The 20678-nt window shown below is 54.0% G+C and overlaps 1 protein-coding gene across 2 annotated transcripts in view; it reads left to right on the top strand.

Moving 5' to 3' along the window:
- The window catches only part of COL22A1 (collagen type XXII alpha 1 chain), a 197501-nt gene that overhangs the window by 84215 nt on the left and 92608 nt on the right, over positions 1 to 20678 (top strand). Inside the window, exons 14-22 of one of the 2 annotated variants that reach the window (XM_081116358.1) lie at positions 280 to 324; positions 2248 to 2301; positions 2756 to 2800; positions 8689 to 8742; positions 9064 to 9108; positions 11647 to 11691; positions 11956 to 11985; positions 12267 to 12320; positions 15904 to 15957. In XM_081116358.1, the coding sequence (XP_080972484.1) occupies positions 280 to 324; positions 2248 to 2301; positions 2756 to 2800; positions 8689 to 8742; positions 9064 to 9108; positions 11647 to 11691; positions 11956 to 11985; positions 12267 to 12320; positions 15904 to 15957 (426 nt within the window). The remainder of the gene's footprint in view (positions 1 to 279; positions 325 to 2247; positions 2302 to 2755; positions 2801 to 8688; positions 8743 to 9063; positions 9109 to 11646; positions 11692 to 11955; positions 11986 to 12266; positions 12321 to 15903; positions 15958 to 20678) is intronic. The other variant, XM_081116359.1, reaches the window with a different exon arrangement.

The following is a 20678-nucleotide window of genomic DNA, read 5'->3' as shown; positions in this document are numbered from 1 at the left end:
GGCACTCCAGTGGCTCAGCTCCCCGCTGTTCTGTCCACATTAGTTCTGTGGACCTCAGCACAGGAGTGAGCAGGGTGAGGTGACACCACTCACACCCAGATCAGCTCCTTTGCTCCCGGAAGAGGCTCGGCGGGCAGCCTGGTCTGTGACCACTGGGCTGCAGTGCACCGGTGACGTGTCCTGAGTTCCCGGAATGGGAGCCCCAGGCTTGGGCTGCCCGGTGTGGCTCGGCCCGTGTGCCACCAGGTTATGACCGTGTGCTGTTTGTTCTGTGTGCAGGGGGAGCCTGGGGAGCCGGGACTGCCTGGTGAGGTGGGCATGCGGGTGAGTATCGCTTCCAGCTGTGTCCCCCTCATGATTCCAGTGGACAAATCTTGATGCAAAACCAATTGCTTTAGGTGTAGGAGAGACCCCCAGACGTATCCCTACCTGTTCTCATATCACCGCACGCCACTTGGTGTCTGCCCATATGTGACTTTTCCTAATTTCTTTTTAAAAATAGTTTTTATTGGTGATGGTATTACAGGTGTCCCCTCTTTTTTCCTCCCCCTTGGCGCTCACTGCGTGGTTCCCGCCCTGCCCCAGGCCTTCGTGACCCTGTAGCCCGCGTTCATGGGCTATGCATATATGCAGAGAAGTTCTTTGGTTAATCTCTTCTCATCCCCCACTCCTCCCCGCATTCTCCCTGAGATCCCTCAGTCTGTTCCATGTTTCCATGCCTCGGGTTCTATTTTGTTCATCAGTTTATTGTGTTCATTACATTCCACATATGAGTGAGATCATGTGGTACTTGTCTTTCTCTGGCTGGCATATGTCACTCAGCATAATACTCTCCAGGCCCCTCCCTGCTGTCCCAAGGGGTACGAGATCCTTCTTTACAGCTGTGTAGTATTCCATGGTGTGAATGTCCCACAGCTTTTTATCCACTCAGCTACTGATGGGCACTTGGGCTGTCTCCAGATCTTAGCTACTGTAAATAATGCTGCTATGAACATAGGGGTGCCCAAATGCACCCTTACCTGTCCTCCTCATATCACCCCACACCACTTGGTGTGTCTGGCCATATGTGATTTTTCCTAATTTCTTACAAAAATGAATCATACCATACTCTGCTCTTATATCTTTTTCATCTAACAGGAGGCCAGAGACATCTTCCCACAGCGATACAGACAGATACCACATTATACCAATCAGTGCAGATTACAGCGGTGCCTCGGTTTTAGAATGTCTCTGTTGGCGAACATTTCAGTTTACAAACGCCATAAACCCCGAAGTAAATGCTTCGGTTTTTGAACATGCTTCGGAGGTCGAACATGCCACACGGCTTCCACTGAGGGCGAGATCCTGAGGCCCCGCTGTTGGCTGTGGATCCCTCAGTTTTCGAACGTTTCAGAACTCGAACCATCCTCCAGAACAGATTACGTTAAAAAACCGAGGTACCACTGGATTCCATGATATAGACACACTGTAATTTATATAACTTTCCCCTATATATGGCCCTGAGGTTGTTTTTAATTTCATTTGTTTTGTACTGAAATCAATGAAGCAATAAGTGCATGTGTATATGTGTTTGTCCTTATGTACTGTTTTTGTTTTTTTTATTTCAATAGAAGAGATTACAAAATTGGCATATCTTTGGCTGAGAAAATGTACATTTTAATTTTAATAGCTTTTAATAGATATTGCCAAATTAGTTCCTTAAAAGCTGTAGTAATTCATGGTGCAAGTGACAGAGGAGCTCATGGGCCCTATAGATGTCTGATGGGCTCGGTCAGGCCCTATCCAGGCTGCATGGGCCTGTGGCAGAGTGAGAGCTGCAGGCCTCAGTCATGTAGGTCAGGAGTTGTGCCCATGTCCTGGCCAGATCATGGGGCAAGGGGCACAGGTCAGGGGGCAAGGGGCACAAGTCAAGAGACAAGGGGCACAGGTCAGGGGGCAGGGAGCACAGGTCATGGGCAAGTGGAAATGGAAATAGTCACACTGGCCTCCTCAGAGCTCAGACCCACTGTTAGCTAGTCCTTGAACTTGAACGGATTGGGGTGTGAGTCCTGGCTCTGCAGGCAGGGGATGGCATGAGGTTTAAATGGAGGAGGGCAGTGGTGGTGGGGCCCTGGTGTGACCTCGTGGGGCAGAGTGGCAGCAGTGGCGGGTGAGAGCAGAGATCTCATCCTACACGGTAAGCACTGAGTGTTGCCTCTGCTCCTGCCCTTTCGTCTCACTCCCAAACCTGTGAACCCTCCTGTGCAGGGATCCCAGGGACTGCCTGGACTTCCTGGACCTCCCGGCCACGTTGGAGCTCCTGTAAGTACCAGCGCTTATCTGGTCCCTTCTGCAGAGATAGGGACCCAGGCTCTCTGACAGGTCCCCCTCCTGCACCTGTCCACGAAGGACATATTGTCTTGTATGTGTCAATGGCAATGGAGTGACAGTGACGGAATCGCAGGCTCTGGGTGGCAGTGGGGACTGACTCCAAAGCCACATTCCTGCCCTTGGCCAGATGAGCTTGAGGCCAGGCTGTGTTCCAGTCTAGCCGGGAGGCCCTGGGTCACCCAGCAGACCAGCCCCGGGAGCTCACCTGCACCTGGGCAGGGGCTGAGCTCGGGTGCCAGGCCCCAGGGGGAGAGGCCACTGTGTGCAGTGAGACCTCACCGTGGGGGACTCCTCATCCCGTCCCAGGCAGCCTGCGCATGGCCCCACGGTGAGAACAGAAAAGCCGGACTGAGAGGTTGTGACTAATCCTCCCCTGTCCCCCCAGGGTCTCCAAGGAGAACGAGGGGAACGGGGAGCCCGCGGAGAAAAGGTATTTACAGCCGGCTTCAAACACTAAGGCAGTTTCCTGTAGGAGAGGGTGAGGGCGCCTAGGCCCGCCCACTCTGTGCTTGGTGTGTGCCTGTGTGGCTGTGTGCGTGTGCGTGTGCGTGTGCCTGTGTGCGCCTGTGCATGTGTGCGTGTGCCTGTGTGCACCTGTGCATGTGTGCGCCTGTGTGGCTGTGTGCGCATGTGCCTGTGTGCGCCTGTGTGGCTGTGTGCGCATGTGCCTGTGTGCGTGTGCCTGTGTGCGTGTGCCTGTGTGCGTGTGTGCGCCTGTGTGCCTGTGTGCGTGTGCGCGTGTGCCTGTGTGCGTGTGCGTGTGCCTGTGTGCGTGTGTGCGCCTGTGTGCCTGTGTGCGTGTGCCTGTGTGCGTGTGCCTGTGTGCGTGTGCGTGTGCCTGTGTGCGTGTGCGTGTGCCTGTGTGCGTGTGCCTGTGTGCGCCTGTGTGCCTGTGTGCGCCTGTGTGCCTGTGTGCGTGTGCGCGTGTGCCTGTGTGCGTGTGCGTGTGCCTGTGTGCGTGTGTGCGCCTGTGTGCGTGTGCGCGTGTGCCTGTGTGCGTGTGCGCCTGTGCCTGTGTGCGTGTGCGTGTGCCTGTGTGCGCGTGTGCCTGTGTGCGTGTGTGTGCCTGTGTGCGTGTGCGCGTGTGCCTGTGTGCGTGTGCGCCTGTGCCTGTGTGCGTGTGCGTGTGCCTGTGTGCGCGTGTGCCTGTGTGCGTGTGTGCGCCTGTGTGCGTGTGCGCGTGTGCCTGTGTGCGTGTGCGCCTGTGCCTGTGTGCGTGTGCCTGTGTGCGCGTGTGCCTGTGTGCGTGTGTGCGCCTGTGTGCCTGTGTGCGCCTGTGTGCCTGTGTGCGTGTGCGCCTGTGCCTGTGTGCGTGTGCGTGTGCCTGTGTGCGCGTGTGCCTGTGTGCGTGTGTGTGCCTGTGTGCGTGTGCGCGTGTGCCTGTGTGCGTGTGCGTGTGCCTGTGTGCTCCTGCACGGGCACCTCCAGGTGGGGTCTGGGAGAGGAAGTCCAGCCGGTGTCCCTGTGGGCCCGTCTGTCCAGGCTGCAGGCAGCCCGCAGCATCCCCGTGGTGGGGAGGAAGCTGGGCTCTGCAGCAGTGGCGTCCGGAGAGTTCTCTGACCTCTGAGTTTCAAATTTCCTCAGTGCTAAGAGGACTTTATCTATTACATAAGGCTACTCTGAGCAGCAAATGAGTTAATATTTGTAAAATCCTGAGAACAGTGCTGGGCAGCATGTGCCATACATTTAGAAGGTAGGAAGACAGACTGGGAGACAGAGACAGAGACAGAGACAGAGACAGAGACAGGAAGAGAGAGGGGGAGAAGCATGAGCGGGGCCCTGTGGGCTCAGCCTTGGGCAGGTTTCTGACTCCAGGGCTAACGTTCTGAGTGACTGAGGACGGCTGGTCCCTTCTCTGCACTTTCCTTCCCCATCTGTCAAAGAGAAGCCTGGACTGTGTGAGCCCTTAGGCTCCTTTCCAGTTCTGGTACCTGATGGGTACTTAAAGCAGTCTAGTTTCTCCCCAACCTGATTTCTTACATCAGCAAGAAGGAAGTTTCCATCTCCCCTCAAGACAGGCCCATCCAGCGGCTTGGCCTCGCCCAGCATGGGGCTGGGTCAGAGGGAGCTGCCACCATCCATCAAGTAGCCACTGCCTGCCAGCCGGCCACAAGGCTGGGTTTTCTGTAAGGCAGGGGCAGCCCTTGCTCCAGGCGGTTTCCAGAAGGTGCCTGGCAGGCACAGCGAGGTGTGGAGGCTCTGCAGGCATGAGCATGTCCTGGTGATAGGGGGGCAGAGACCCGAATGGGCTGCGCAGGGGCTCCTGAACTCGGGACAGGGGGCGAATGGTAAAGTGGACCTAGTTAGTCACAAAGAAGAGTCCCTTCACTAAAGGGCCAGAGTTGGATGCAGCAGCTCCAGTTCCATCCGGAAAACCATGCTCCCAGGGCAACCTGAGTGGATGTGACAGTCAAGCTCCTGTGGTCCCAGGAGGGTCTTCCAGGGGTCCCACCCGGGTAGCCCTAGTGAACAGGCCAGAACTGCAGTTTTGCCACCCGGGCTCTGCCCCTGCCAGTTCTGGGACCTCGCACACGCTTCCAGCCTCTCTGACATTTAGGGTCAGAGCAAGCGGCATGGAAGAAACACCCCACACTCACATGAAACGGCGGAGCAACACCCAGAGCTCAGAACTGTCAAGACTTTAGCCCGGAGGACAGGCTCCGGCATTTCCGCTTTCAGTGGGGTGCGGGCGCCCCCTGCTGTCGTAGACTCAGAGCCGCGGCAAGTGGACCCCGTGCCGAGGGACTGCGCCCTGAGGAGGCGCTTGACCTCGGAGACGAGGCTTCCCTTCCTGAAAGGGGCCAGCTGCGGGGGACGGATGGGAGCTGTGAAGGAGATCCCGCCCGCCTGGGCACTGGCAGGTGCTCTGGAAGGAACCTCATTTAATTTGCATCCGTGCTTCCCTATCAGCGACTGGGTGTGGAAATCAGAAAAGATCTGAGGGTTCTTGTCCTGCAGCCACCTTTTAAAATCTTTTTTATTATTTTAACCCAACAAGGAAACTGAGTACAGAGAGGTCGACTCTCTGCAGACAGCAGCCGGCATTGACTGGGGCGGGACTAGGGCTCAGACCGAGCTGAACTCACGGGAGACTCCCCAGTCCCTCTGCCCCCAGCTCACCCTCCCTCCCGACATTCTTCCCCGCGGGCCCTTGACAGATTTATTTTTCTCTCCTGTCCCGCATGCCACACAGTCACACTGTTTTGTGTAACCAGTTTTTAATACACAGGGTGAGGCAAAAGTCGGTCTACAGTGTGAGTATGCGAAAGAGTTTATTCTTTTTTAAAATCTTTCTTGCTGAGACTCTGACAGATGCATTCTTTCCATACGAACAACTAAACCGACTTTTCGCCGACCTGCATACCTTCCACGTGCCAGGCACTGTCTCAGCATTTCACATATATCATTGAGCCTCCCAGCTGCCATGTATTTGTAGATGGGAAACCGAGTCCCAGAGGTGCTAAGTAATTGGCCCAAGGTCACACAGCTTGAGAGGGGGAGAGACAGGCTTTGAGTCTGTGCTGTGAGGTTGACCACTGGGCCTTGCTCCCTCCCCCCACAGAGCCCGGCTGCCACTCAGTCTGTGCCAGGAACCAAGCTGGTGACCAACTGTCCAAATCCTGTCCTCTGTCTGGCATGTGTGGTCAGTGCAGTGGTAACAAAACCCAACAAAACCCACCAGCAGCAGAAGAAAACCGAGCGTCAGGCCTTCAGGAGGGACATGCTCTCTAGTTTGACCTCCGACCCAATTCTTCCCTATTACTGGCACCCCGCTCAGGTCCCAGCGGGGCTTGAAGGCGGCTCAGTTAGGGACCCTGATGTGTAGACCGCTGTCCCCCTTCTTCTCTGTCCTTGTATCCTTCTCTGTCTCTTCTCTCCCTCGCCCGCCCTCTCCTGCGCATTCCCTTCCTCTCTCATCCCCCTGCCAGTGAAAAGCCACCTCTGAGAGCACCCCAGCTTGCCCCCCACTCTCCGTGTGCTGACCAGCCACGCAGATTGCTGACACCATGTCCAGCCAGGCCCTCGCCCGCACCCTGCGGTTGTGCTGAGTGGCAGCTGGGAGGAATCTGGGCTCTGGGCTCCATTGATCTTGAAATGCAAATGCAAGGAAGTAAGAAGTGGGGGCTTGGGCAACAGGCAGGGTCCTCTGCGTCCAGGGGGAACTTGGAAATCACAGGCTCTGACCCTGCTGAACACGCCTGTCGGAGGTGCCACACTCCAGGGTAGTAAGCTGCCTGTTACGAGGAGGAGAGCTCTGGATTGGGGGTCAGGAGGCCTTGCCGTTAGTCCTGGCTCTGTCACCGAGTTTCCGTGGGACCCTGGACAAGATACACCCCCTCAGGTGGTCAGTTTCCTCGCCTATGAAGTGAGCGGTTCGATTCCATTCGGCTTAGCCACTGTGGGGATCCGTGGGAGAGATGACCGTGAGCCTCGGGCCTCTGCCCAGGCCCTGTGGGGAGGCAGTAACGAGGACTGAGGGTTCAGGGGCTCAGGTTTCTGCTCCAGGGCAAGCTCCCCTAACTGGGGTAAGTGGCTTTCCATCCGGGCCTCAGTGTCCTTACCTGTCCTTGGCCTTCAGACCCGCCAACCTCGTAGCTCTGGAGGAAGAGGAATTGCGCAGACGTGGGATCAGGCGGCAGAGAAAGAGCACCGGCAGCTCTCCTTCACCCCAAAGCTCACAGAATGAAGACTTTTTAAAGAATTAGTATGTAATGGTGCTTGACAATAGAAATGCGTATACACCCTTCTTCTAGGATTTGAAATAATTTCTGAAGGATAGAAAATAGATGATTAAGTTTATGCAGGTGCAAGACAGAGAGAAACTGCAAACCAAACTGCTGACCTGGGAGAGGGCCTGGAACATGCCCCGTGTTCAGTCGTCGGATGAGGGCAGTGGGCTGTCGGGGGCTGTCAGTGATTGGTTGGGGCCTTGCGCTAGGAGCAGCTGAGTTGGGCTCCTTACCCCGCCCCCCCCCCCCCCCCCCCCCCCCCGAGATCTGCTTGAACTGACCAGTGGAAGCCTTACTTTTTGGCCCAGACAGAGAGGGAACCATTCCCCAGGGAGTCTACAATCTCATCTTCTACACTGAGAAGAAAACCTGCCGGTCCCTCCGCCTGTCTGGAAGCCCCCCAGCCCGCAGTCGCCAGAGGTGGGCTGCACAAACAGAACGGAAAGGAAACAACATCCCACCTTAAAAAACGACAAAGGAAGAAATAACTTAAGCAATCAAGTCAGAAAAATAAAAGGAGAGTTCAAAATCATTTTCATGGGCTGTCTTCCAGTCATTCAATAAACGCCAACTGGGGGCACACAGGAGAGAAGCGTGGATAACAAAGGCCAATTGAATCGAGAGCTGGAGGGAGACACCTGAGGCTGTGCTGGATAGGGCTGAACATTTGGATTAAAATGGCAAAGAGGGGACATTTACGTGAGCCCTGAGGGTGCTGAGAAGCCAGCAGGGAGAACAGCGAGAGCAGCTGTAGAAGCAAGAACGAATGTGCTGAATTTGAGGAGCTGCAGGAGGGAGGCCACGGCGACAGAGCCCACCTTAGCACGAAGCCACCTTTTCAAGTCACCTCCTTCATCAGCAGTTCGGAGGGCCCCTGGGAGAAGGACCCTGGCTGGGAGCACTGGACACAAGGCGTCACCTCTGCATGGAACACAATGACTCCTGTGTGGCTGTGAGGAGCACTTGACTCAGATGGTTGAGGCAGGTCTCTCATTCCTTAGACAGGTACCTTCGAGGAAGAACTTGTCATCCCGTGAGACCCGGTCAACAGAAACAGTCTCAGGGTGAAGCGACTCACCCGGGATTAATAGCTAATGAGAGACACAGACCCAGCTCCGCCTGAACGTGAGCAGATGGGTGGGCGCTGGGCACTTGTGTGGATGGTGGCCCCCCGGCAATGAACTCAGGGCTACTCCAAGCACGGATAACGCAGGGGACATTCATGCGTGCACTGGGTGAGTGGGTGGCGAATAAAATGTACCCACAGCTTTATGAGTTTCATTGCAAACCCCACGCATTCATCACTTTGTCAGACCCCCGTGAACACCGTGAGATGAGAAGACTGTGGTTCAAAGAGGCTCCTTGGCCCCCCGTGGTCGCAGACTTGGGAAATGAGAAGCGAGACAGGAATCGGGTTTCTCTGACCTGGGTGCTCCGTGACCCTCGCTACACTTAAGCGCGAGGCTGCTGTGTGTGTGTTTGGCTGTCCCGCGTCTGAAAGCGCCTGGTGGAGAGGGGCTGAGCCCAGCCGGACACGGGGCCTTTGCCGCCTCTCCTGCTCATCTCTTCATTTTCTTTCTTTGGCCAGGGGGAGAGAGGCCTGGACGGACTCCCCGGGAAGCCTGGGGAGGCGGGGGAGCAGGTAGGTGGGCCTGGCGCTGGCGGGGGGCTGGGTTTCTTGGAGGACAGGGTGGGCTGAGGCCTGAGGCACAGCTCTGCAGGCCTGGGGGCTGGGCTCTTGCTGCTCAGCTCAAGGCTCCAGCAACCAGCCCAGCTTAGGTCCCCCGTGGGCTCCTCCAGGGCCACAGTGCAGGGATCCCAGAGAGCACGGCGGTCAATCCATTCTGACCTCAGTGCTTGACACGTGTTCACAAATGTAAAGGTCACAGGTGATGTGCAAGTGTCATATATGTATATATATATAGTTGACAGTATTACCGATGTCCCCCATTTCCCCCTCCAGGGAAGACCTGGCCCTCCTGGCGTGGCCGGGCCCCAGGGAGAGAAGGTAAGCCAGGCCCAGGCCCCGGGGGTGGGAGGTGGCTCTGGGCTGCCCGCCTGCATAATTCAGGGCCCGGGGTGGCGGTGGGGGTGGGAGGCCGGGCTGGGGTTCTGGGAGCTAAGTGGGCAGGAGGATCTCAGCTAATAGGTTATTTCTGGTCACTGTATTTAGGTTTTTTCTACTTTTAGGAATAAAAATTTATTTAATAAACAAGTTCCTCTTATATTATATTCAGACATAATAAAATATGCTACTTAAATTGTTTTTGGACTAAGGCAGGATAAGAATAAATACCAAAAAAACCTTACAAACTCCCTTTCCTCTTCCTCTCTCCTCTGCAATGTTTACAAAGATTTTTATTTTTATTTTTTTACTAGGGTAACAATTCTGAAAATGTACTGGGTCTTTCATAAACTGAGTAAAGGGTGCCTCTTGTCACACTGGTCATCTATTTAGAGCATGTTCCTAGCAAGGCTCAGCTCAGCCAGGGTCCTGCTTAGATGTAAGAAGGTTGCGAGGGACTATAAAAATGGATGCGAGATAACAATCTCCTAAGCGTCTGGGTAACCGGGAGGGGCTAAGAAGGGGTGGCGTGTTAGTGGGAGGGGTGATGGGGTACAGCTCTGTGCTTGACCAGGAGGCTCTTGGACAGGCCCTTAGGGCATCAGACTTGGGGCTTGAGAAGAGCTGGGGAGAGGGAAGGGAGAGCAGGGGGAACCAGCTAAACTGAGATGGCTGTGACCAGGAGGCACATCACACCTACTCACTGTCCCCAAGCACGGGGCAAGGTCACTGGCTGACCCAGGCTAGTTCCCAGCATACGCTGGAAAAGCAGAAGAGGAAGGCTGCTCTGCCTCCAGAAGCAGGCAGGGTGTGCGTTATACACGGATAAACAGGCCTACAGCTGCTCAGCCCCAGAGGAGGACCGGAGTTGGTGTCTGCTGGGCTCCCTCACTAGGGCTGCAAGTCGGGCTGAGCTAATTATCCTCTCTAAGTATTTTCAGAGTTGAGGTTTACATTGTTATATTATCCTGGTGTCAGGATTTAAAGATATTCCTGCAGTTCCTTGACAAGATGCTAAATCCTAAAATAAGTAAGTATTTGTTTCAAGTCACTGAGAAGGAAGGATCTGGTGTCGACGCTTTCCTGCTACTGTGTGAGCGTGTGTGCGCGTGTGTGTGCGTGAGAGAGAGAGGAATTGATTATATTACATTCTAAACTCCCACCTCACTTACTCATCTTTGGCCCCTCCTATTTGGAAGGCAGCTGAGTTATTCTTGGCTCTTAAGATGAATGCCGCAGAAGTGGGGACACGAGGTCAGGGTCCTGGTGCTATTTGGGGCACTCATTGCAATAATCAAGGGACCTGCTCATTATGAGAGGACACCATGGAGACAAATCGTAGGTGTTTTGTAATTTACTAAGGTTGCCGGAAGCACAGAGCTGATCTCTTTAAACCCCTCCCTTTTACAGATGAAGAAAAGAGGCCCAGAAAAGTAGGGTGTCTTGTTCCAAGTTAAAGTCTATTTAAAGCATTATCAATTGAGATTTTAGGACACCTGCTGCTATGGAAAGAGAGGTGATTTTTCCACGTCTCAGGCAGTGGTGGAGACAGTGGAGCTGCGACTATCAGTTTCTGTATCAGAGAAAACATGGTCTGTCCATGTCATAGGACCGCAGATGCACTGAAGGAAGACACATGCCTGAGTCATTCATTCTTACCCCCTGGCCTGAGGCTCTAGTAGATGCTTTCCTATTTATTCAGTGACTCATTCATTCTTTGCCAACTTTGTCAACAGTAATTTTTGAATGTCCCCCATACCCCCTGAGCTAGCCTCTAGGGAAAATGAAGTTATGTCCCCAAGCCATAGATGGGGACATTGGCTACAGGTAGTGTCCTCTTTTTAGCCATAAGGCAACAGAGTAATAACAGTGAGGATTTCTGTTGCCACAGTTGACAGATGTGCCCTACGTAGAACCAACATGTAGGTCAGCCTGGGGACTGACCCAGCCACAGTCATCATCGCTCTGTGTCCTGGGGGAAATGGAGAAGGAGACATACCCAGCCTTATTTATCACGGCTTGTTGAAGTGGATGGGGGTCATCGCAGCATTTGTGCCAGTTATTTATCTGATAAATACTTATTGAACGCTGACCACATGCTGAACCACGGGCTTGGCAGAAGGGATGAGCCATAGGTCCAATCGCTGCTCTTGGTGTGTGGAACACAGTGCGTGGTTCTTGCAGATGCTCCCTGAATAGTGACTAAGGGCTGCTCTGGAGCAGAGAATGTCCTGAAAGCACTAGCCAGACCCAGGCGCTGGACTGGGTATGACAAAGGAGGGGACCAGTCTCCTCTGACAGGAATCTGAGTGTATCGCGAGAGGGAGGGAGACCGGGCGCCATGGCCCTGCGAGGTGGCATGCAGAGAAGGCAGTGGGCTCGCGGGCTTGCAGGACCAGGCAAGGGCCTCAGGGGAGTGGGGAGCAGTGGGGAGAGGTGGCAAAGGGTGCGCTCTGGTGAGTGTTTGTCATTTCTCCACAGGGTGATGCAGGGCCTGCAGGGCCCCCCGGTGTCCCGGGCTCTGTGGTAAGTGGGACTGTCCTCAATGGCTGGAATCTGGGCACCTAGGTTGATAGAACTGAGTAGCCAGAAGAATCCCTGCCTCCGAGAAGGAGGTAGAACTCTTGAAATATAAGTTGGGCCCAAGGCTTTGAACACCAAAATGGGATAAAATCAGAAAAGTCAGAAATTGCTGATGACACAACATGCCCTGCCAATACCCTAATGTAGCCGAGAAAGCTCGACTATTGAGACAGTGCTATCTATGCTGACACCTGGTTTGTCCCTCAGGTGCAGAGAGAGGGCCTGAAGGGTGAGCAGGTAAGGTGGACATGGCCCCTCCCATTGTGGGGTGTTAATGGGAGCAGAAATAGAAGGCACAGCATGGGGTCAAACCTGCTTGTTGCATTCAGACGGAGTCTTGCTGCGATGTGTCCAGTGGACTTCCTGTGGGCATACAGGTACCCACCCACCGGGTACCTGGGGGGCCCTGCTGGGCACTTTGGAAGTGAACTCTGCCTCAGCAAAGGGCTATGGGTGGTGGTGGCCCCGGTCACATGGAAGTGAGATCGTGGCTAATGCATGTTTGCTTGTGTTACCAGGGATCTCCAGGACCACGGGGTCACCAGGGCCCACCTGGGCCTCCAGGAGCGCCGGTAAGTCACCCCTCCCAGCCCAGGTCTGCTCTGCACACCTGTAGGTCTGGAGAGCAGCAGCCCTTCTCATTACCGATCACTGCATCATTCCTAAGCTCGTGACATTACCCTACGTGGTCAGTGGTGGTGTCACCATCCTGTGTGGGAGGACACTGAGACTGGCCACAGGCAATGCAGTGCCCAGGTGTCTGAGCCTACCTACCTGCCTTCAGCGTCCATCCCAGACAGGTCATTACCAGGGTTTCTCATGTTCATGCTGGTATTTTAGTTTCCCTTCAGCTAAAACAGAATAAAAATATTGGACGCTTCGCTGCCAGTTGAGTCATGCCCAGTGCAATGGCTCCTCCCAGGTTTCTGAGGGACACTGACTTCACAGTGGCTTGGAATGCTCCAGCCTCTGCTTTCTCCCTCTATTAAGAATTTAATGATGTATAAATAACCATTTGGGAAGAGGCCATTTGCAGGGACTCTATGATTGCGTGTGCCACTAGCTCAGAGGCTCAGGATGATTAATAAGAACCCAGAAATTCCACGGGTCGGTGACCTCTCTGCGCTCGTCTGGAAACATGCTGAGTCTCTTGGAGGTTGTGGTATTTTACTGCAGGAAATAAGACAATTCTTACTTTGAAATGTCCATAAATCACATTTATATTACACCATCAAGGCCCATTCCTGATTAGGATAAATGCTCGTGGCTTTGCTAAGGTAAAAGTAGAAGCAAATTAGATGTTTCATCCCGGTATAATTGTAATAATTTCATATCAAGGAGTTCATGTCAGGAGCACTGCCTCCTGTTGCGCAAGCCTTAGACGTCCCACTTAACCTCCTGAAGGGTCAGTTTCCAGAGCTTGCCGTTGTTATCCCTGTTGTGAGATCTAAAGTAGGCAACGCAGTATCTTTTCATGGTTAGCTCTCTCTATGCATCGATAGTTCAGATCCATAGTTGGCCAGTACTGAATGCCTGTACTATAGCATATTTTTACCTGCAGACATATGCATATTAAGCCTGCAAGGGTGAAGGTGTTTTTTTTCTTTTTTACCGATGAAGACATTGGCGCAGAGATGTGGAGTGGTTTGCAGGGAGCCACGAAGCTATTGAGAAGCAGCGCTGAGCTTTGAACTCAGACCTGTCGGTCACGCGCACTCTTCACCCCTGAGCGCACAGCGGCCTGCGCTTCCCGAGAGGGCTACGGGGGCCACTTTACTCCCTGGCTCCTGAGAAGCAGTAGGGAGCTAACAAAGCTTAGCCCGGCTTAGTTACGGGCAGCCTCTTCACCCCTGCCTCTGGGACATGGGATATAACAGTAGGCGGTTCTCCCCACATGCAAATTTTGTTATGATAAATGAGGGAGGGAGAAGGGGAAGAAACTTCAAACATTTGTGGCACCTACTTTCTATCAAGCAAAATATTAAAGCTGGTGCTAGAGATAAAAACACATGGACTGATCTCATGCTTTAATGAAGGAAATCTGAAAAAAGTAACTGTGAACACACCTTGCGATCTCTAGGTGATTACGAGAGCTCTGCTTGTATCATTCTCACAGACCGTTGTGTAGAGAACAAGGACAGAGTCCTGAACCTTCAGTGCTCGCAAACCTCGGCCTCTCTGATCTGCTGCCCAGTGGAGCGGTCCCGGGTTCTGCAGAGGTCCTACAGGCTAGATGCTCTTGATAGGGTGGATTTAGTAACACATGGTGTTGGTGATGAAATTCCCTTGGAAGGAGTTTAAAAAAATAATAAACCCCAGCAACCTACCTGAAGGCCTAGTTAAAAGGGGGGAAGAGACCAGGACTGTAAGATTCTAAGTCCAGGGCCAATATCTCTCCCATCTCTAAATCCACAGTTTATCACATGGTGGGAACTCACACATGCATGGAGTGGAGTTGGCCCACAACAGCTACTCAAAGGGGACATTAGAGTAGGACCTGATTGCTGTGTGATCTTATGGGCAACATGGCCATGGAAGGCACTTGGGATTAGGAGCCAGGGCATCTGGTTCCAAGTCGCAATTCTCCCACCATGTAGCTTTGAGTTTTTGATGGCGTTACTTAACCTCTCTGGTCCTTCATTGCTCCATTCCTTACTTAGAAGTCATCATTATTATCATCATCACTGCCGTCAGCGTGCTGGGAGGGTCCAATGAGCTCATGTACAAAGCAGTGCTCTATCCTAAGCCCAGTACCCATATCCATGGCCACTTCTGTCCTTTTTGAATCCACAGCGACACCTAGCCCAGGGCCTTCCTCAGAACAGTTGCCCCCAGACATTCATTGGATCGAATTGAACTGAGAAGCTGGCTTCGGCGACTTCTGTTGAGAGGAAGATTTCGAGTGTGTGTTTAGCAATCCTAGCGAGAGGAAAGCGTCTCCCATCCTCTAAAAGGAAACAGAATGTCTCCTTCTGCATCCAGATGCTGGAGCTGTCGGGAGGCATGCCTTTCGCACCTTCCCCAAGATGAGTCGGCCCTGGTAGTTTCACAGCATCTGGTTGAGTTGTAAGGGAGGCCAGTTCACAGATCAAATGCAAGGTGCACCTTGATGCTTAAAGAAAAGTCACTTCCATGGGGTCTTGCCTCTCTGTGTCCCCTGAGCTCAACAGAATAATCCTGTGATGACGGGAGATTTCAGCCTTAATCACCGCAGCTTGTCCATTTATGTTAACATCTCCATGGTGTTATTAAGAGAAAAGACCTGGGATCTAAATAGGGTCACTTAATAGCTATGCAGAATTTGGCAGCAATAGCTCTCTGTGTGGTGATAATGTTTACCGAAGAGGAGGGAATGGGAAGGCCAAGCCCCAGCTTCTGGCCAGATTCCCCGGAGCGTCGGGAACAGTCACAGCTGATCCCGAGGGTTTCTTTTGCCCACTCACACCCGTGCCTCCTTCTAACTGTCATCATTTGGTATAAATCAGGTGCCGTCAGGAGGGCTGGGTGCTGTCAGGCTTTTGTACCCTTTCTTCACGTGGCTCTCCCGGCCATGTGGCAGGCGGGTGTCATGTACCAGCCTCACCTTGGAGCTGAGCTGACCTCGGCTCGGGGCTGCCAAGGGGCCTGTCTGAGGTCGCAGTGCAGATCCACGGCGTGGGGACTGGGGCAGGACTTGAATCAAGCCACTAGGACCTCTCCCCGCCCCGATGTTCCTTGCCTGCTTGAAATGATCTCGCAGTTACTTATCTGTGCAGGCTACCCTATTTTGCATACGGCTAATGACCGGGGGTCAGATACTTAGCCAGTTCCTGCTGAGCTGGGGAAGAGCAGAGGCTAGAGCTGGACCCTTGGGCTCCGGGGCTTTTTTTTGGCACACTCCACGCAAAGCACGAACACAAGGCATGCGGTCCTTACTCCTCTCAAGTGTGGACAATGTTGCTACATCTTGGTTATTAAACATACTTAGATCAGATGGGAGCACATGCTTTAAAGTTTTATAGATTTATAGTTTTATAGTTTTATAGACTGCCCATTCAGTCTCCCCACTGGAACGGACAGTATTTCCCCACCCAGTGATAGCGCGGCAAAGCAGACCTGTGGTGTCGAGCCCAGTATTTACCATTGTCTCGGTTTTGTCTTTCTTCCCTCCTGAAGGGTCTGATGGGTCCAGAAGGCAAGGAGGGACCTCCTGGTTTGCAAGGTCTCCGAGTAAGTAAACTGTCCTTCCTTTCTGATGCCCGGCTCACCCACTCTGGCCCTCATTTTAGCAGCTCAGACAGAGGAGGCACTGCCAGCTCATGAGCTGGAAACGAATAGATTGAAGGGTTAGATTGGGTTCATCACACGTGGCTTAGGCTCTCCTGAGTGTTCAGCTGAGAGCTGGGTCCTGGGGAAATGGAAGTGAGATTGTTGTCTGCCCTGAGCCATGTACTTAGAAACTCACATCCAAGTGTGATCAGAGCCCTGGCAGAAGGAAGCCAGGTGCTGAGAGATCACAGACCGGGCACCCAGCCCACCCTGGGAGCGGAGCGGGCTTCTTGAAGAGGTGATGTTTGAGCTAACTGTTGGGGAAAGAATGAGAGAAGTCATAGGTGAAAGGACAGCAGGCTATTAACTACTTTAATCTAAACATCCATATGACCATCGGATGTCATAATAGCTCATTGTATTCCACTTAATTTAATGTAATTTAGCACCTGTCTTCTTCTTTAGACTTGCACACCTTATGTGTTTCATTTGTAAGCACAGCTGCAGACACAAGGTCACGTGCTGTAAGGGATGTTGTGGTTTAAGGGGTCACGTGACGGGGTGTAGAGGCACACCTGAGTTAGGTGCCCTCCTTGGCGCCCTCGAAACAGACTGGGACTGACCCTCGACTCTATGTCCCCAGTTCTCAGCAGGGTGCCTGGCACAGGGCAGGGACTCAAGTTCACATTTGCTAACTGCGGCCCTTCAGCGTGTAGCATCTTTCTCTAGTTCACATGGAGAACGGCCCGGGGCACAGCCGTGCAGAGCCTGAGCTGCGCAGCCCCTGGAGGTGGTGAGCTCATGCCCCTGGAAGATTAGGTTCAGAGGCTGGGCGAGCACTGACAGGTGGGTGTGAGTGGGGTGCTGGCATCTGGCAGAGGCAGCCCAGTCCCATTTATAGCCCCTCTGAGCCTGGAGATTCTGTAGCTCTGTGATGTGGCTGGTGTTATGAGCTTGCTGTGGATTTTTCTGTCTAAGGTCGTTGGAGCTATCCTCTGAACACATTTTATACCTCGGTTTTGAATTTGGCGACATGCTTATGAGTCAGCATAGACTCCAACCTGTCCTGACCCACAGTGTACCTTCTTTGGTGTCCAAACACTTCTGCATCCACTAACCATCTTGAACCCTCAAGATTCTGAGAGGATGTTGAAAGCCTCGGAAATGTGGAGAGGAGTCTTGCCTGAGTGTTGAGTGGGAGAATGGAAGTCACTTATCCCACCAGAAGACCTTGAATATACCACCTCCCGTTTGTACCACCAGCCCTGCCTCAGTTTCTCTGTCAGTCACTGGGTCAAGGCCAGGTGGCCCTCTCCATGGTAGAGAGAGGGAATTCTTGACTGCAGTGAGGTGCATCTGTCCCAGTCTCAGCAGCTGTGTGACCCCTCAGGTCACTGTGAGCCTGTTGGCTTTGTTACAGCGGGAGGGCTTTCCCACCAGCTAGGTTGTGAGAACAAGCAGCCCTGGGGGGGCCCAGCCCTCGGGGGCAGCTGTCGCGGCTCCACTCCCCCAGCCTGCTCATGCGCAGCCTGGAGGGCCAGCGGCAGTCTGCGTGCCCTGTACCCGACCTGTGGGGAACCCGGCTTCATCTCGCGTCGATGCCACAGGCATTACTTTCCCTGGGGTATGTTGGTGCGAGGAACTCTCAGCGCGGCGATGGCGGTGGGGAGGTATTTAATCTATATCTTCATCTAACTGAGTCTTACAAAGGAGGGGAGGGGGCCACCTTGCTTGGAGCTTGCTTGTCGAGGCCGACGCCTCCTTGCTCATGACTTCTTTGGCCTCCCAAAGTGTTCATGTGAACCCCAGGGATGGCTGTTGTCATCCCCAGAAGCACCCTCTGTTTCTAAGAAGAAAACCAGCCACCCTGCAGCGTGGGCCTGGCCTGGTCCAACCTTGACACTGGCCAGGGGCCTTGGGGAAATAGGCCAAGCTGGAGATTGGAGGAATAAAGCCAGGGGACCCGGGGAAGCCACCGGGGTGGCGGGGAGGCGAGGATGGGAAGGGCGCTTTCACTGAGCTGTTGACTCCCTTCCAGCCATGCAGGGCAGGCCCTCTGAGGGGACACAGCCACTGCGGTGGCCGCTGAGGGGAATGTCTCTGAAGCCTGGCTTCTCCCTTCTCTCCTTCCACGGGTCAGTGTGACAGCAAAGCTCAGCTGTGCTCACAGGCACCCTGCTCGGGGCTTCAGGAGACCACCAGGAGATAAAGGCATCTGCCTGCAGGAGCTCGCAGCCGGGGACTTGAGACATAGGAACGGATGACCAGATTCCTCGGTGGGGACTGATAAGGACTGTGGGTACTCAGAGGAGACGGGTCTCGGCTTGAGGGGAGGACACTGAGAGAGGGAGTGGGGGCTGGCAGCAGGCGGCCTCAGAGGTGGCCTTGCAGGAGTGAGCAGGTGTCAGCAGGAGTCCACGGGGCCCTGCAGAGAGTGAGTCAGATGCAGGAAGTGCCTGGAGAGGCCGTCCCGTGTCCGGGAGTCTACTGTTCCCCAGGGTAAAGGGTGGGGACACGGCTTCGGGTTCAGGCTTCCCAGCATCTCATTGGGACCCCGAACAATCCCTCCTTTCCCTTTACTGTCTCTCTTTCCTGTCTTATCTTTGCAATTTTTCTTCTCTAGCCCCCCCCCCCCCCCCCCGGCCCTTCTCTTTTCCCGTTTCCTCTGTCCACAAATTCATCCATTCAACAAATATTTCTTCAGTGTCTGCGGGGTCCGGGTGTCCATCTAGGCGAGCGGGATCCTCAGTGAGACGACTCGAGCCCTGCCTCCTGACGTTCACACCTGATAGGAGAGGGGAAGACACGGAGTAATTAGTATTTAAATAGACTGCACGATGACCCCACCGAGAAAGTCTTATTTGAGCAGGGACTCAGAAGCTAGGGAGCTGGACAGGCTGAGCGGGGGGAGAGGATAGCGGGCAGAGGGCACGGCTTGAGAAGGTCCTGGTGTGTTTGAGCACAGAGGCCTTGTGGCTGCAGCAAGCGAGGGGCCAGCAGGAGGCAAAGCCGTTAGAGAAACTGGGAGCCAGGTCATGCCTGAGGACCGAGGCTTCTACTGTGCACGAAATGTGGGGTTAATGAATGTTTTAAAACATGTTTTATTGTGAAAAAATTAAACATACACAAAAGTAGAGCGAATAGAGAAACGAACCCATATAGACCCCAAACCCGTTTCAGTGCTTATCAAGTCACTGGCCACTTTGTTTAATTTATACCGACGCCCACCCCATGCCACTGGGTTGGTTTGGGGCATCACTCTCTCTGAGTATTTCAGCTTGTATCTCTAAGAAGAAAGGAAACACAGAAGAAGCCAAACAAACCATAGTGCTGCCATCCCACCTAAATCATTAAAATGTTTCATCGCGTGCCCTTCTTGTGTCGAGACTTTCCCTGTCTCGTGCATTTCTGGGTGCAGTTCGGTCACTGCAGGACTGGGGTACAGAGTGCTGTGGCCCGGCTCACACTCTAAATAGCCTTCAAGGGAAAGAGGCCATTAGGAGATGACCTCAGTGGCCAGAAGAGAAAGGGTGGTGGCCCTGAACAGCCAGAGGCCGGAGGAGCAGCTGTCCTGGGCCGGGCAGGGGGGACCCCGAGTCAGACAGCTCATGAAACGAAGGACCCAGTGTCTGCAGGGGAGAGTGAGCTGAGCGTCACCAGGCAGGGTGACGAGAGGTGCAGCGGAGCACAGGGCTCCCTTCTTGTCCTGCTTCCTTTACTGGATGGAGGGTGAGGACCAGGCGTGTCTTTGGGGACCCCGGGCCCTCCGGTTGTCGTTGATGCCCCCCGACTCGGGCTTTGTGGCATCCCTTGGGTTTTGCTGGCTCAGCGGCTGCATCTACAGAAACACAGAGCAGAGGCAGGAGGGATGTGTGGGCGCCGAAGCTGCTCCCTGTTTGGGAGCCTCTGGCTGAGTCAGCGAAGCCAAGACACAAGGACTTGCTCAAAAAATTCCCTCTGTCCCTTGTGGCGATCTGTCATTTCCTACTCACCTGTGGCCATTGAAACATCACTGCAGAACCCTGAAGTCAGCACACTCCGGCTGTAGCTCCGGCAGAGGCGGGGCAGTGACAAGCCGCAGCCCCAGGGACCTGGGGATTGAGAGTTGAGGCTAAAATACTGGGTGGGAGAGGGGTGGGGCCCCTTATTTTAGAGATTAGCCACAGGCGGACAGAGGAATCCCCAGCAAGGTAAATGCACGCACTTGGACAAAGCTGGTATTTTTCCACAATGACAGTGAAAGGGGAAGATCAGGAGCCAGGCACCCGCTGTGCCTCCAGGGGAGCGGCGGGAGGTGCACCCCGGCCCCTCAGGCAGCGGCCGCCTGGCTGGGTCCTCCCTGGGGGAGGTAGGGGAGGTGCTGCCCCCCCCCCCCCCCCCCCCCGAAGGTTCTCAGCTCCTCCTGCTGGTCTGAGCGAGGCCTTGGGCCAGGTTGGCTGGGGGCACTGCCACGTACCTGAAGCGGGTGGTGCTGCCGCTGAATCCAAACCCAGAACAGCCCACAGCAGAACCAGCCGGCTTGAGGCCACCGGGACCCTTGAACACCCAACAGCTTCCAGGAGGTTGATTTCCCCCCAATGTGGCCATGCCCTAACCATCCATCCTGTCTCTCCCACAGCGGCCTAGTTTAGTTTTCTGTGCAGGACTGACCTGGCAGTCTTCTTATCTGAGAATGAGGTTAT

The sequence above is a fragment of the Miniopterus schreibersii genome (genome assembly GCF_964146895.1).
Source record: "Miniopterus schreibersii genome assembly, chromosome: 17".
NCBI lineage: Eukaryota > Metazoa > Chordata > Mammalia > Chiroptera > Miniopteridae > Miniopterus > Miniopterus schreibersii.
Note: the sequence above shows the minus strand (reverse complement) of the source record. Positions and strands in the feature narration are given on the sequence as shown.